This window comes from Helicoverpa armigera, chromosome 15 (assembly GCF_030705265.1).
Source record: "Helicoverpa armigera isolate CAAS_96S chromosome 15, ASM3070526v1, whole genome shotgun sequence".
Taxonomy (NCBI): domain Eukaryota; kingdom Metazoa; phylum Arthropoda; class Insecta; order Lepidoptera; family Noctuidae; genus Helicoverpa; species Helicoverpa armigera.
Window position 1 is genome coordinate 5,697,258 of NC_087134.1, and position 16,715 is coordinate 5,713,972.

The 16,715-nt window shown below is 36.6% G+C and overlaps 2 protein-coding genes across 3 annotated transcripts; both read right to left on the reverse strand.

The window, feature by feature from the left end:
• Nucleotide 1: 1 nt before the first annotated feature.
• On the reverse strand, nt 2-2,731 carry LOC110370575 (peptidyl-alpha-hydroxyglycine alpha-amidating lyase 2). Its single transcript, XM_021326451.3, has 5 exons — nt 2,073-2,731; nt 1,781-1,926; nt 1,502-1,700; nt 777-1,292; nt 2-554 (listed from the first exon to the last, which is right to left on the reverse strand). Exons 1-5 carry the CDS (start codon nt 2,202-2,204, stop codon nt 435-437), a joined length of 1,113 nt encoding a protein of 370 aa, XP_021182126.2. The 5' UTR covers nt 2,205-2,731; the 3' UTR covers nt 2-434.
• Nucleotides 2,732-3,663: 932 nt separating this feature from the next.
• LOC110370609 (uncharacterized) lies at nt 3,664-14,684 on the reverse strand. Of its 2 annotated transcripts, none has more exons than XM_064038088.1 (6): nt 14,481-14,684; nt 6,981-7,252; nt 5,810-6,023; nt 5,008-5,154; nt 4,454-4,588; nt 3,664-4,252 (listed from the first exon to the last, which is right to left on the reverse strand). In XM_064038088.1, the coding sequence occupies exons 2-6, from the start codon at nt 7,243-7,245 to the stop codon at nt 4,171-4,173; spliced, it is 843 nt and encodes a 280-aa protein (XP_063894158.1). In that variant the 5' UTR covers nt 7,246-7,252; nt 14,481-14,684; the 3' UTR covers nt 3,664-4,170. The 2 variants fall into 2 exon arrangements, with proteins under 2 accessions (XP_063894158.1, XP_021182165.2); XM_021326490.3 differs by lacking the exon at nt 14,481-14,684 and adding an exon at nt 12,088-13,075.
• Between the last annotated feature and the right edge of the window lie 2,031 nt (nt 14,685-16,715).

Consider the following 16,715-nt stretch of genomic DNA (forward strand, 5'->3'; position numbering starts at 1 on the left):
GTGTTTTTATATTGGCCCTTTAATTAATATTAAATAAACAATTCCCTTTACAACTATCATACATACATATTTTCGTTACATGAGCCAATATGGCAGGAACCTTTAAATATGAGTTTAAAGTAGTTTATGTAAACACTACAGAATCTATTACATGTTATGAAGAAGCAAGTTAAATCTCTCTCTATGATTAGCCATGGTTAGGTGAGCTATCAAAGCATTTTGAAAGAACACGTCTAACTTACAAGATCTACCAGATTTGTTGGTTAAATGCGGATAATTAATTAATACATGAGCAGGTATTACGTTCCTAAAATCTTCATTTACATATCGCATCTCTTTCCTATATTCAGGCGAATTTGATTCACCGTCAAGCAATTTATCTATTATACTCTGAAGTTGATAAACATAGCTCTATATTTGTTCTAATAGACGGTTTACTTCTTATCATATACATCTGTCAATTCGAATTTCCAAATCTTGTTGGGCCCAATCTCTGTGACGTAGAGGTGAGATCCGTTCCGTGTGACAGCCAACGAGTGTGGGTTCGTGAATCCCTGAAAAAGTTATGATCAATATATTACTACTTACGCAGTCACAAAATTCTATGAAGGATAGGCTAAAATAAAGCTTTATGTATTTAGTAAAGGGCACTAGTATATATACACATATCTTGTAAATATACACCAAATGTCAATAACATTTAAAAATAGTGGAGCCCATAGGAATTAATCTCACATAGGAACAGGTACAGGTACAACAAATAAAAGAACACTTACAGTTGTGGGTTCCCATGTGTCCAAGATGTTTCCATAAAGCGCATTCACAGTAAATCCTCGGACGGCAATATTCTGGGACGTTGGTTCGTTCACAGCATAGATCGTGTCACCATGCGAGGCTACAGCAAACACCCTGCCCAAAGTAGGATCCTCAATCACAGTCGCCGGCTCAAACATTTTCACGTAACTCTTCAGACCTGCTTTCGGGCAAACGATCCTCATATTCTCCCTGTCTGCGACGCACACAATGTCCAAATGCTCCAGCAAAGTCACGCTGTGTGGGAGGTTCAAGGTCATGGAGTCCGAATAAGAAGGTATAGCCAGCAATAGTTTCCCAGCAGCATTGAACTTGAGTATCTGGTTGTTGCAATAGCCATCAGCGACGAATATTTCTCCGGTAGTGGCAACGGCGACGGAGGTTGGCATACAGAGTAACACGCGTCGTCTGTAGGGGAAGCCAGCTGTGAACGCTTCTCCGATAGTCAGGCTTGGGTATTTGTGGTTGTTTGGAGTGTACTGCAATCAATAAAATCGTTTATCAACAAAACGTCACTTTACATTTTAGATGTTAGGTATACGGGAATTTTGGCAAGGCAAAACGTTATTCAAAAGTTAATGTTGGACAGAAACCTTACAAATGCCATATGCCGTCTATTCAGGTTGATGGCCTTGACCTTTAAAGAATTTCATAAGGGGCGATAATGACACGTCATTAAGTATCTTACCTTGAAAACTTGATGTTTGGCGACATCAGTGACCCAGACATTATCGTGATGGTCTACGGTTAGGCCATGAGGCATGTAGAAGGCATAGGCCCCCCAACTGTGGAGTACAGACCCCGTGTGAGGATCGAGAACCAGGATCGTGTCTTCTATAATAGGTCCTTTGTCCAAGTTCTGATAAGCATTGGATTCGTTGAAGGTGCTGAAAACATAAAACATTTTAATTAGTTGGACACGATTATAGCACGATGGAAATTTCCGATCTTGGGCCTATTAACTCACCTCTCGTCCCATACTCGTTCAGCTCTGTGAAATATCACGGGTTGTCCCAAAGAGTTTATGGATACAGCGGTTATTTGCCCAACGTTCAAAGATGTTTGAGGCCAGTCCTTCACTTCTTGAGGTCTCAAAACTATTTCATCTTTCGGCTGAAAAGAATGAACGGTTTCATCGTGAATTGTTATTTTTTATACATTCGAAATCACTGCGCAAATTCACTATCAGCACAAAAAATATTACAATAGCACCTCCTTAATCACAAAGGTTCGAGTATGATTATATTATAGTGACTTACCAAATGGAGATCCAAGTTTTTAAGAATATCGTCATTAGAACCGTAACTGAAGTAGTCAAAGTTATCCCTCACTGTTTCTGGTTCACCGTAGATTCCTGATAGGGATAGAAGAAACACCAGTGCTGGCAGCATTTTGATAAACGTCCGGATATTTGTTGTGGTCGACGTATTGTTAGGGTCCGTTTGCTGTCTGCTTCAGCTATTGATTTATTCACTCTTAAACGACGGAAGATACGCATGCGCGTTCCAGCAATGGCTTCTCTTACATTCTCAAGGTCAAAATTGGGGAAATGAGGAATGAAAATCATAAATATCGAATAAACATAGATTTATTTATTATTCACATAACTCGAACAAGTGTATTCAACAAAATTGGTCAAGATACGCGCGTCGTAAATGTTATGGTGGTTTTCTAAAATGTGGTGAAACAAAGGAAATGAAGTGCATATCTTAGGCTAAATATGAAAATAGAAGGCGAAATTTAATTTCATTTTATACTGAATCAGTCTCAAATTAGAATCGTTGCAAGAATTTGGCACATTTTGAAGATTTCAGAATTTCGTAGAGACTTACTTTCTAAAGTAACAAACAAGAACGTTCAAGTGTTACAATCATATTTGGGACATTTTGAAAATATTTGTTTACTTATATTTTGATTACTGCGGGCGCCATTCCGAGTTGGGCTGGTCCCAGATGTAGCCGGTCTCTGTCATGGAACATATCGCATTGTAGTAGCGGCCAGGACTGCGGCAGTAAGACCACGATGGGCACTTACATCGGAACAATGTTTGGAATTCTTCCTTGCACACTTCGTTCCACCAGCATGTTCTCTACAACAATGTATTGATTTAAGTTTTCCCTCTTGAGGAAAATTTACGTAATTTTCATTTGAATACAATACCTCTGTGATGTAACCTCTCACCGACTGGTCCGAATAGCTTCGTTTCGTTATCGATGCAGCTTCATGCATTGCACTCAACAAAAGTATTAGCACGAACATAACATATTGCGCCTGAAACGTTCAATACACTTACACTGTGCACACAAACACGGTTATAAACACGTATATACTTCACTCACTTCCTTCTTTGGGGTCTTACCTTAATCATAGCAGGATTTTGGTCCAAAAATAGAAAATTATCGGGCGGCGTTGCCTTTCATTTCCACGCCCCCTGACGGAGCTTTCAGGTTTCCGACTAGGGTTGCGACTATTCTCACGTGCCTTATCGGTATTTATTATTAAACCTGTGGTCGCGGTCCGGATATCTTATTGATTACTTTTTCTATGTCGGAGTTGGGTTCGTTTTAACTTGAATAGGTACGGGAATGTTTAATGGGTATTTAATTTATCGTGAACAGGTTTAGGAGTATTTTACAAGTTGCACTTACTGATTTTCAATAAAGCTACTTTGATGAACTGTTAGCAGATGTGGTAAAGTTAGGTTAGCGAGATCTAGTAATGATGACTCAACATTAATCTTCATGTTTAAATCAGAAATAGTTTCGGTCTATAACTATTAATTTCGGAGAATTTTTTGAGAAAACTCATCAAAAAAATATTATTATTTCCTCCGGTTAAAAAATACAATAATTTAGAATAATAAGTTATATTACTTAACTACTATAAATACATTACAATTTACAAAATCACTAGCTACTTTAGACTCACGTGTTTCTTAAATTAACACAACAGTGACAACAAAGATGAGCAAAATAACATTTATAAGTAAAATAAATAATTTTAACAATTAGGGATATAATTAAAATCTAAAGAAATTCAAAAGAAAATCAAAATTATTCAACTAAACAAATTAAAAGCGCGCGGAGACACCTAATGACGGAAACTCAACAAACAAAACTACGCGCGCATTTTATCTATTGATCATAATCATAAAGTGCACAAAACGCAGTTTTAAGAGTTATAAAGTTCTTGAGCACCATGTGTCTCCGCAGCCTTAAATGAAATGGCACTTAGATGTAAAAATAAATAAACTTTAGTACAAGTCTAATTACAAAGAGCTTTGGTCGGAACTACCACTACATTTGGGATTCTGTTGCCGGCTCTACGAGCCCAAGTTTCAGTGACATCACTGCTGGCCTACATTGCCTGCGTATCCTCTATTTTGTTTTCGACGTCGTTTTCGTGTTCTTGTCGTCTGTGCACGTCTTCTGCGTCTTGCCTGTGAATAATACCATCATTAAGACCTTAGATATACTTTTAATTAGTAGAATTTTTTACCTATTCATGCACCTACTTTTACCATGAAATCATTATATATGTATATGCGTAACGTTTACAACACGGAACAACGCGCTTCACCGACCTCAAAAGATCGATACAACGATAAAAGCTCATAAAAATATTAATGTGATCAACTTACGAATATTTGTTGCTAGATTGGAAAATGCTCTTGGGACATAATCTGTAATAAGGCCAACATTCGCCGTTCCCTTCGCCAGCTTTTTGGGCTTCTACATATTCTTCTAGGAGATTCGCGTACGGTGATTTGCTGGGTCTGGAAGTTAAAATAATTCCGTTTGTCAATTACCTGATGTAGTTAATTTGATATTAAGAAATATAGGACAACACTCCATATAGGCCTCTATGTAGGCCTCCTGACTACGAGCATGTTTTTCATTTCAAGAATTGGCAGAAGCTAAGCCGATGAGGTGACAACAAAATACACATAGCATTAGTGGCTTAAGTAGTCAAAAAGAGCAAATTAAGCTGTCTTCAGTCACTAACTCAAACTTGTACCTATCATACATACCAAACGTAAACTGTCATAAAAGCAAGAATGTTGACTTGTAAAGAGTAGGTATAAGAACAACTAACCAGCCTTAAGTCTGAATGTCAATTTAGACGCTTCCGGATATAATGGAAGACGCTATAATGAAAATGCGTTTGAACTAGGAAAAAGTTATAGAAACTTACGTAAAGAACAGCTTCATCATTTCGCCGAACAAACCAAAGTTCGTGAGTGGGTGTGATTGTATTTCACAAATAGCACGCAGCAGGCATTCTTTGCCTGACAGCCCAAAGTTTTCGAATAGATCCTCAGCCATGCCGTACAAAATTGCTCTGAAAATTTTGGATTGTAATTAGTAAACATATATTTTATAGGTGTATCGGTTAACAACAACTATTTATAGTTCTTATTTTTTACTTTCCAGATGTTTATCTTGTCGATAGCTTTGAAACGAAATGATATTCTTTTCAGTACTTTCTAAACTTATCTAGATTTAATTAGTTTTCGGGATATGATGATATCAAAAACAAATGGTTATTGTCAACAGAACCAGGCAGTATTATTGTGAAACGTAACTGTCTTTAAAAAACACGTTAAATGATATACTGTTTACTCCAATTCTTCGATTTCTTGCGTAATAGGCGCCGGTTTTCGAATCACATAAAGAATTTCAAACACCTTTTCGTAGTAACTTCCTGCGTCCGTCGCCAACTATCCTTCGTGAGTGGAATTCCTGATGTTATTCATCGTGAAGGTGAAAGTGACGGCCAATAATTTAACCGCTACTGTTGCTAACCTCCACGTGGTCTCAGACAGAAATACGTGCCAACGGCTTTCATGTGTGGTCCCTTATTCAGTACCTTTGTTACTTTTGTCGCTTTACCAGCCACTGGTTCTTAAACCTTCCACAATTTGCATTACAAAGCGTGACTTAATTTATAAAAAATGAACAGCGTATTTAGTAAGTAATTGTGTGTCATGTTTTACCTTTCCCCTCCGTGTAACCGATCCTGTATTTCCTTTTCAACCTCTGGAGCAATGTTGCTATCAGTAGACCGTTTGCCTCGTCTCCGATCCAAGTATTGTCCAACATAATCAGCCATCATGGAAACCGCCGCTCTACCCATAGATCGGGCCAAGATGGGTGGAAATGCTCCGTATGGATTTTCATTGTCCGTCAAGCCAAGTTTGTCAAAGTCAACTGAAAAGTGCAGATATTAATTTACAATGTGATCTCTTTCGAAGTTCTTTATACAGTTAGCGTCTTCATTTATTTTATTAGGATACCATACTGTCTTATTGTTTCTACTAATTATTATTATATTATAATATCCAAATAAATAATAATGAATAAGGCATCACTGTTACGAGTATCTCCACGCCATATTTCTACACTGAAGTTCTGCTTTACATTATATTCTTACCACGTAACTACGTAAACAACTAGATACCTATCTACATAAAGATATACTAAAGTACAAGTAAGTTTTATGAGTATACTAACTACTTATTAATAAACGATTAGTGTCCAACACAGTAGGTACACTTATGTCGACCTTACGCGACCGAATCTCGGCATGATTACGCTCGCACGCAACTGATGTTAGTGTACCTATGGTCGAACTTCGATCTGACGTAAATTCAGCGGCACATTTTATCTAATTAGGTACATTACTAATCCTTCGGAAAATCATTTAGGTTTTCTAATTTATTTCGTTATGCTACTATTACATATTAGGTATGGATTACGTTACTACTATTGCTTTAGCTACTTATATTAATGTTCTACTCCAACTTCTAGTAGATCTGAATATACTGACTGTCAAATTCAATCTCGTACTTCATGGTACCTGTAAATCGGCGAATGATGTTGACATATTTAATTATCGAGCATGGAAGAAAAAGTTATTGAAAAATACATTTAAAGTCCCTACTATGCGGCAAAAAACGTAGAAAAATATCTTCAGTTGGTATCTTAAACCTGCTGTCAATAAAAAAGGTGCGTTGAAATCAGGATTAGAGAAAAACATATTAAACTCTTAGGTTCAACTTGTAAGCCTCTGTGACTTTTACCTATTAACGTAACATTTTATACTTATAAAAATTTGTAGTGTTAAGGAGATAGAAAAACTTATAAAGTAATTAAAATAAAACTTACTTGTAAACGGAAAACTGACAGTCATATTAGACAAGAATCCTGGCGGTGGATGCCTTACGAATGGCATCGATATGGACGGCGTGATAGTCATTGTAGTACCGGGGGGCAACGCCAACCGACCGTCGTTCGTGATCCAGAGTATCCTCTTCTGCCGCGAGTGAGGAATATCCTCCTTGGCCACGCCATCCTGGCTGTTCAGCGAAGCCATCGGCAGCAAAGCCGCTAATGCTATGCTAAGTATCACTCGAGGAACTGATGCATCCATCGCCTACCTGGAGAAACATCATTTTATGCTTTTAATACCTTCCGTAGTTTTGCTGCCGATTTCATTGGCATGTTTTGATTTCCGTTGTCGTTCATTAGAAAAAAAAACTTGGCGTGACAAAATGACACCTAAGTGTCAATTCCTAAAATTTATTATTATACACAAACATTAACAGTTTTTTATTAAGAATATATTATTAATTGCACGATGTTACCAAAAAAATGCACTCATATACGTATCAGAGATTATAACGATTACACCACTGATGTAGAAAAATTAATTAAATCTATAGAAGATGAATACAAAATAGATTTTCGATCGTTACCGGATTGGAAGCATTTAGTGAAACGTTTGCATGTTGCAAAGACAGATTGTAAACAAAAACTTCGAGATGCACGCCTGCGAAAATCTATGATAATAGATAAGTTATATATACAGGCGACGAGACCATCACCCTTCGAACTATCGTCAGGGTTATGCAGAACAGCCAGCAAATGGCGTAAAATAGAGATGGAACTGAAAAAACCAAAACAACCACCGATTCCCTTATTAGATTTAATGGCTCTAACAGCTGCAAAAGAACTGCCCGAAACTCCTCATCAGAACACAGAAATTTTTTCCTCAGAATTTTCAACTTCCGCTGAATCGATAGTTTCTGTGCCGTCAAAAGTTAATGTAGAGGTCCAAGTGGAGTCACCAGTAGAACCGCCTCGATTACCAATTTGTATTTCTACCAATGCTCATAAGTTGTTTCCTTCTCCTGGGTCCAAATTTAGTAGAATTAGCTTTAGATCCATTTTCTCTGGCACTGGCGGCAGCGTCGTGTCGGATAGTGATAAAGAAGAGTGGCAACGTTTAAAACCCACGAAGCGAGTAGCATGTACTCCAACGCCTATTGTGCTGAAAGACAACTCTTTGAAGAAACAATCCGTTCAATTTACAGTAACAAACTGTACAGGCGAATTCATACATATTAGATTTGAGAAAGTTATAGATGGTTCACATTTCTTAAAAACGAAGATATTGCCTGTTATTCCAAAACGAGTTTATCCTGGTATATCTGTAGTATATAAATTGATATTCACCCTAAAGACTCCAGATGAATTTGAATCGGGCCTATATTTTAAAGTTGGTCCGGATGTTTATGATGGTGCTGCTCCAGAAGCCTTTTGTATCCCAATCGTCAGTGCATTTACTATATCTCGCTGTGCGATAATGCCGGAATCGATAACTTTTCCATCAGTTTATCCTTGGCATTTTAAAAGGAATGATTTATATACAACGACAAATGTTGAAATAGCCATTAACGATCCTTACACTTACCACTTGCATATTTATAAACGAGTCGTTGACTTAGCCAGGGCATCAAACCTTATTCTTTCCATGGAACCAAGTGGGCCGCGCACCGAGAGTGTCCGTGAAAGAAAAGCAGATAAAGACATAGACACTTTAGCATCTTCATCAAAAGTTGAAAACAATATTGATTCGCTAACTGTTAAGGAAGCGATGGCTTTTATCGCCAACGGAATCATCGAGCTTGCTTTAGATACGTTTATGTTTGAATCAACTTATTTGTATTTGGGGCCGTATGAAAAAACGAAAATTCCAGTCTACTTTACTAAAATAGAATGCATAGGTTATCACCAAAATTACTATGATTTTGAATTTATTGATCCTGAAACTGAAATAGTTAAGATCAGAAAAACCTTAAAAGTCTACGGTGAGATACTTGCACATCCAATAACAATACATCCAGTTATATTAGACATGTCTAAATCGCCAGTTTCTCATGGTTATTGTGAAGATAATTTCGTAGTCTCAAACAATCATAAACTTTACCCAGTTACCGTTAAAATTAAATTGACTACTAAAATGAAGAAGATGTTCTATGTGGAACCCATGGAAGCTATCATACCGGAATCATCATGTGTGCCCTTCGCAGTCAAATTCTGTTCACGAGACTTCTTGTCGCCTAAGCCTTCGGAAGATTTAGTTCATTTTACTTTCAAAGTTATAGTCCTTGGCTATAAAGCTGTATACGATAATGTACCGCCATTCTTTTACGAAGTAATTGCACCTTGTGCCGTAGAGTTTAAGAGGGTTTATAACTCAAAGTATTTTCAGGATACTGAATGACTCACACAAAATCTGAATTTTTGGAAACCATAGCAAGTTTCTACATATTGTATGACATTGATTGATGAATTGATGGTAGAAGTTCTTTAGAGAGATTGATGAAATATAGATATAAAGTAAAATCTGCGAAATATATTTAATTTTAACACCGAACCCAATATTGTAACCGATCTATAAAAAGTAGGCAGTAACATATCCGGGGAAGTTGAGTACCTAATGTTTGACAAGGATTAAACCTGTTAACGCGTCCGACTTGTTGTATGTAATACAGGTCAAGTGAGTTGATTGCCTGAACCCGCATAATATCCCAGACCTGATCTGTAGGTCGCACAACCGGTCCAATGCGACAATCGATTATAAATCAGCGACGATTTTGATGAAATCGATTGTGCTATAACACCTTTATTATGATTCGATCTCGAGTTACCGGTTGACTGCTCGTAAACTTCATATTAAATCATGAATCTTCACCCATAAACATGAAAAACTAGCCGTGGTTAATTGCTTTGAAGATTTAACGCATTTTGAATAATGATTGATGGCACAGTAGGTGCGAAATAGCTAACTAAGCTAACATTTATGACTATTAAGCGCGAATAAATCAACGAAACATTAAAGTGTTGGCAACACGGAATACAGCTTGTTAGTAAAAAATGCTATTTAATTTTGTTCTAAAATCATTAGAAAAACGGAGAGATTTTTACTTTACTCCCATAATCTTTAAGACTGCTATATTTTAAACAACTTCTAAATTATTACCTACCTACTGCTTATTCCCTGTTTCAGTTCAATTCGATTCAAGGCTATCAATAGCATCGATAAAGTTTTCTAATCGATCACCATTTATGTTGATGTCGGTATTGTAAACCCATTTCTTATTCTTGGCACGCGTGTGTCGTATTTATTTGTGTTGTGCACACTTCAGAATTGACGAGTACTTGCTCATTTCGAAGTTTAATCGAATCTATAACGTACCGATTTGTCATCAGGAATTCACTTAGCAATCACTCGACACTTTCACGTTAAATTCGGTTTCTTATCTGATTTTGGAATAAATTGTGCCGAAAACATCTATAGCTGCATGCGCATCTTTAATTTTTGTCGTTTAGAGCTTTCAAATGCTTTTGAATACACTTTTATTTATGTACCTAAATGCATTAATTTCTTTCATCAGACTATATCTTCAGCTTATTTATATACTTATTTATATACTTTTTGTAATAAAATAAGTTTTCTTTATTATTTTCATTTTTTCTGTTCGGTTGTAATATCAAAACTTTTGGTAGTCTTGCATCTTTGCCAATGTCGATAAGCTCTTAACGACGATGGCAATTTAACTTAGATCGAAACACCGCTATTGAGATAACTCCATCCGTAATAACTTGATGAATGTGTGCAAGCTTACTGTTATGTTACGTTAGATTATATCATAATTGGCTTAGGAATGTGAGCTATTTGCTGTTTAAGCGAAATCATGTTTGTTGACTTTTATGGTGATTATCTATCAGTGTACAGTGCAGGGTTCATTTTAGATATTTTTATCAGCTAGTTCCAAAACAATCAATTTAGACTAGGGTTTGTTGTTTGACAAAAAGTCTTCTTACATACTTAATGCAGTATCAAATCTACAGCAGACTTTGCTAAAAAATAAGATATGATAAAGATCTCCTGCATTTCAGTTGTAGGTATAGCAACATCCAGCTTAGATTGACCTAGAGAATTATCTAGTTTGACAGTAGCACTACAAAGCTGTGCAAAGAGTTAAAGCTCGTTGTGGTCCAAATCACCACATTTCATCTCAGGCAAATGTGTTATTGTTTTAACTTGTAGACCGTTTTATAGCACCGGCATGACTCTTATAACATACGGCCCGACCTTATTTAGTACCGCTGTGGTTTGGCAGAACTACATCTGAACTGATGTCCCACTTTAGATATGGTGATTCGATGGGAAAATTATAGTGCAATGTTTATTTACAAACTTGTGAGGCCGTTTCGCCTTCATCGCTTTGTTCGTCTGTATTATATACGCTTCATTGCTTAGTCATCGCATGCGATTTACCACAATCGTCTTACTTTATTTCATTACCAACATTTGATGAATATTTCTTCAATTACGCTAAATTGAAATTGTATCGTGAAGATCGCTTCGTACGAGCTTCGGGTTAACAAACTTAATTCTTAGCAGTCCATGTAGATGAAGTTGAATGAACTGTTATTATTTCTAGTAACACGCTGTCTAGGCACACGTCATTTTCAAAGAAATTAGATTATAAAAAGCTGCTATAAAAAATCTTAACTAGGTCCATTTTTGATACCTAATTATATCTTATAGTTTGAAGGTATATAAATAATTCATAGTTTTGGTAGCTGGTTAGAAAAATAAGTACGTGAAAAGTTAAATTTAATTCGTCTATTAGCACAGATTAAAATCGTTAATATTCATTTATTCGCGGTTTGTGCGATAAAACCGACGCTGCCAAGTGATGTGTTAATGTGCCCAAATTAATGAAGAGTTAAAACAGTGATAGATAGTAATTATAAATCAGGACGAATCTAAGAACACACTTGCCATGGCAGTTGAAACAGGAATTAATTGAGGCCGCATTTAAATCATTCCTACCCATGCCATGTGATAACAAATGTACACGCTCTGAAGCTAATTGAGAAAATATTCTAACGGGCATATTATTCAAATTCAACTCACCTCAATATCACAACTGTTTCGAAGGAATAAATGTTCATCAGCACACCACACCAAGTATCGTCCTTGCAGAACTGTCGTTCACTATCAATCACAATGTTCAAGTAAAGGTCCTATTCCTGCGATCATCGCAAGATGTATAGGCTGATTACAGGTCAGCTGCGCGGGCGTCGCTCTTGCAGTATCGCTGCCAAAATTTCGCTAACTTTCAGGCACGGTGGTGCATAACAAACACTGTTCCACAAAAATGCGCCCGCGTCCGATATAATCCGCGACAAATTTCTTTTTGGTATCGACTGCTGAAGTTATGTTGGTAGCGTCACGTTCGTCCTCGAGTCCTTGGACGTCTGTAATTTCTTCGAGTGCCACTATATCGACGACGACTTTGTATTCACATGTCGCCGAAACTCTCTTTGCTAATTGTGATGCACGGCGCGTCCCCCGCTTTCCGCATTGTCAAACAATGGAGCGTAGCACCCCGGGGTGACAGGTGGGTCCTCATCGCTTATGGCTGGCGAGTCATAAGGTCGCTTGTTTAGAGGATATGCGTTTAGTAATGAGAGTCAGTTAAGTGTCTGGTTGCGAGCGCTGGCGCGGCGATACCGGTACGGAATGGAGGCTCGGGCGGGTGTAATCGTTCGACGTCGCCTCGCCAGTTGGCCACTGGGTTAGCGGTGTTCCTTTTCCTGCTTCGTTTCTTAATGGGTAGCACACATTGTAAGTGAATCTGATGCGCACCAGCCCTTCGCACGCACGTGAAGGCCGTGCTTATTTTTGCAAACATAAATAACTTTCGGAGAAAGCATATGCACACACAGCCAAATATCCACATTATTGTCAAAAAACGCACGATGAATGAACAAAGGTTCTGGTGTCATCGATTTGCACACAAAACGCGTTTTTGGAAAGAAATTCACTGCTGGAGTTTGGTGCCAATATTTGAGAATTTATTGTCATTGGCAAATGCAAGAGTTATAATACAGTCGTTTATAAATTAAATATTATAAATCAATGTTGCGCGATCTGTAGATAATAGGTAATGTTATCAATTATGTTCTCTACAGTATCAAAAACTTGTTGTTTATGCTTATCGGAATTATAAAATAAAGGGGACTCCAAGTACATCCTTTGTTTTGTCATAACTTTTATGATAATGCTTGGGAAATTTTAATAGGAAGACGATTTCTCGCTTTCCCCCTAACATTTCTTAATTCCACAAAAAATAAACCAACATTACTTAACAAAGGAATACCTTTTTCTAAGGGGCGCTTTGAGGTGCCAAAAGAAAATGATTGCAATTGAGATTTGATTATTTTCAACATCTGAACGTGCCACAAAGAGGACCATTAATAAAACATTCTTCCAGAAATTATGTTTGTTTTTATTTGCAGCAGCTCCAACCTGAGAACGGAGTTATTTTTATTCCACATTCATCTAGCAGGTATCAGATTACACATATTATTTATCTCGCAAAACAACAATGAAAGCAAAAACAAAGAATATAATAACCCACGTGAGCAAGATAGTGATTAAACATAATCAAAGTGTTGTCGACATAATAATATTGTACGGCAGAATCGGGCCGGAACATATCGTGAGGAGGGTCAATTACGTAAATTATGTAAACTTGCTCTATTGCGGTAATCATGAGGATTTTCGTTCGCTTTTCTTACCTTTAGTGGATGTACAATTTAACTGAGCAATTCTGGATTAAAGAACAGTGGAACCAAATGCTCATCGCCGAACATTTGCTACGAATGGCCACTACATACTCGTAGATCCAAACTAATCCAAATCCAAACTAATATAATATTATAAATGCGAAAGTAACTCTGTCTGTCTGTCTTTCTGTCTGTCTGTCTGTCTTTCTGTCTTTCTGTCTGTCTTTTCTTCACGCCTAAACTACTGAACCGATTTGTGTGATATTTGGTACAGACATAGTTTGAAACTTGAGAAACGACATAGGATAGTTTTTATTACAAAAAAAAATAAAAATAAAATTATTCCGGACATATAGCGCCATCTATTGGTCAAATCAAAAATCTGCTTATAGTCACTATTCCACGCGAACGAAGTTGCGGGCAAAAGCTAGTATCTCATAAAGTATTTATTGTTTTGTGACTGCGAATATTTTAACTTAAATACGATATTTTTCTGTGTGCAGCACAAAATATATGTACGGAAAGTATTGTGAAAACCATGAAAGTATTTTAACTATGCCATGATATTCCTTTCTAAGTGTACCTATTCCCTGTGGATTTGGATGTTCCCACGAGGGCAGCCTGTGGGTCTACCTAATTGTTTTGCTGCTATCGACGACAGGAGTCGTTTCAATTATAGAAAAAAAGAAAGAGAAAGAACGGGGTGTAAATTATATAAAATAGATAAGTACTTACTATTTAACTAGAAGGTGCAGCCCCAGAAAATCACATTGTTAGTAGGTATTTGTAACGCATTCTTGATTTGTATTTGTTATTTGAAACACAGTCCTTTATGGGCAATAAGTAGACAAATTACCTATTATGTTCTCCAGTTGCGTCAAGGAAAGCATACACATTGCAAAATTCTAAATCACTTAGTCTAAGGTTGAATAATTTATTAAATGGCTTATTGGCTGTCACCTTGATTAATATAGAGGAAATTAGTGTGATTGCTATTATCCAAAAGTCATCGTATTTTAGGTAGAGATTATCAACTGATATTTTATTTTATTCGTTTAATCGTTACAATTCTTCCGTGGTTGTAATGTGTTGGAACAATATTTAATTATTTATAAGATGGTAACATAAAATCAGTTGATTGCTCTGATCAGAAAATCAAGGAAACTTCGAGAAACCGTGTAAACGGTTTTGTCTCGAGAAATAGTTTTAAGAATGATTTATTATTTAAATTATTTACGATAAATCAAATGAAATGCCTAGTTCTTACAAGATGTGATGTATGTGATTCAAGACTTTGCTAAGTGTTTCAAATAAATCTCACCGTAAATCACCTATTGTTTTTAGATTTACATTTAGTTAATGTACACAAATGTAAGTAGAAACTCGACTTGTCTCACCCCGTGTACATATAAATAATGTATTTTGCCAGTGCATTGTCATGGTAATTAATTTGGTCCGCATTCTTGTCCAGGGTGAAACTCGTAAACTGAATTTGTATGCAATGACCAGGGCGCACTGTTCATGGCCTACATTTTCCAGGAAGTATCTTTCATGAAATACAAACATTTTAATAACAATGAACCGGGCTGCCGTAGTAATAGCTCAATATTGTACATTGTCTTGTCAGTCAATCGGTGCCAATGTTTATTTATTACACTCCGTCTAACTGGTCTTGAAATATTTTAAATTTGAAGAGGAACAAGCAATTAAGAAGTGGTAAATCTAGAACGCTTTGGGGCTGTCAAGTTCATTTAAAAGAAATACTAGTGTACCTTTACACAGTTATGTAAGTTACCTACTTATTGCGGATTTCCTGGAAATATAATTTTGATATTAGCCGCATGCAAGCATTGTCAAACTCCTCTCTCTAGCCACGGGTAGATAGTATTTGAAATTCGCCGTTAATTTCCTGAAATAAATGCTGCGTAAGTATTAGCTCTAGTTAGATTTTCATAAAGCATCGATCGCAGGCAACTTGACAGTTTTATTCAGCTATTCAGATGACTTGTCAGAGGAGCATTAAATTATCGTATTTCTCAATAGAAACAACGGACCCTGAAGTTTATCTTTTTCCTTGTCAAATGAGCATAAGTCACAAGTTGCAGGTCATCTGCATGCAGTAGGGAGACGTTGTTTTATTCAGCTCATGACTAAAGGGAAAAGAGACGGATCACAATGTTTTTTTAAACGGTACCCATCAATGGCTTGGCGCCGTCGGCAGGAATTGTTAGGCTAAGGATGTCAGCGTTTAGCACACTAATAAGCATGAGTAATTAATGAGACTGGATAGATTGTCAAACATTATTCTGTGGACTGTTATTTTGAAGAATCTTAATATTATTACTACTTAGTATATGGCCAGTATTCGTTATAGTCTAGTCAACAACTGTTTTGTTTTGTGGTGAGACAAAACTTGGAAAGGACATGAATAAGGAAAACACGAAGATATTTCTGAGATCATATAAGTATGTACTACATATCTTTTTGTCTATGTTTTATCAAATACATAAAGTCATATCACGTCTAAGCAAGATAGGAGATGAAACCAAGAGATTTGGTGGACCGCCAATTTAAACTGAATTTAAACATAAATGTACTATGCCAGTAGTATAAAACACCTGCCTACTTATTTCCTGTTCATATGTAAGTAGTCACACAAGGACTTTCTAGATATACCTACTTAAAAATTAATGTTGTCTCTCAGGTCACTTAAAGCTACTTGTAAACAACTTCTGCGCATCTCTGCAATATTTTTATTTTATGAAAAAGTTTTCTCGGAAACTTGGTAGAAATATTTTTCGTGCACACCGTGTGAGGCAATTTGTTCCACATTACTTGAGAAATGGGGGCCATTTTTCGGTGTCGGGGATAACAAACTTGAAGAGTGAAACTAGTGAAATTATGTCCCTAACTTGTCTTATGAAAAATATTATTTGTAAGCGATTACTCATTAAATTAATTTCGGAATTT

What these genes read in the sequence shown, in the direction of transcription:
- LOC110370575 (XM_021326451.3), bottom strand. Translation starts at nt 2,204, where the DNA reads ATGCTGCCAGCACTGGTGTTTCTTCTATCCCTATCAGGAATCTACGGT. An exon ending in GAACGAGTATGGGACGAGAG is followed by an intron (nt 1,701 to 1,780) that starts GTGAGTTAATAG and finishes TTATGTTTTCAG; the next exon opens with CACCTTCAACGAATCCAATG. An exon ending in CCAAACATCAAGTTTTCAAG is followed by an intron (nt 1,293 to 1,501) that starts GTAAGATACTTA and finishes TATTGATTGCAG; the next exon opens with TACACTCCAAACAACCACAA.
- LOC110370609 (XM_064038088.1), bottom strand. Translation starts at nt 7,245, where the DNA reads ATGGATGCATCAGTTCCTCGAGTGATACTTAGCATAGCATTAGCGGCT. An exon ending in TGTCAGTTTTCCGTTTACAA is followed by an intron (nt 6,024 to 6,980) that starts GTAAGTTTTATT and finishes TGCACTTTTCAG; the next exon opens with TTGACTTTGACAAACTTGGC. An exon ending in CGGTTACACGGAGGGGAAAG is followed by an intron (nt 5,155 to 5,809) that starts GTAAAACATGAC and finishes CAAAATTTTCAG; the next exon opens with AGCAATTTTGTACGGCATGG.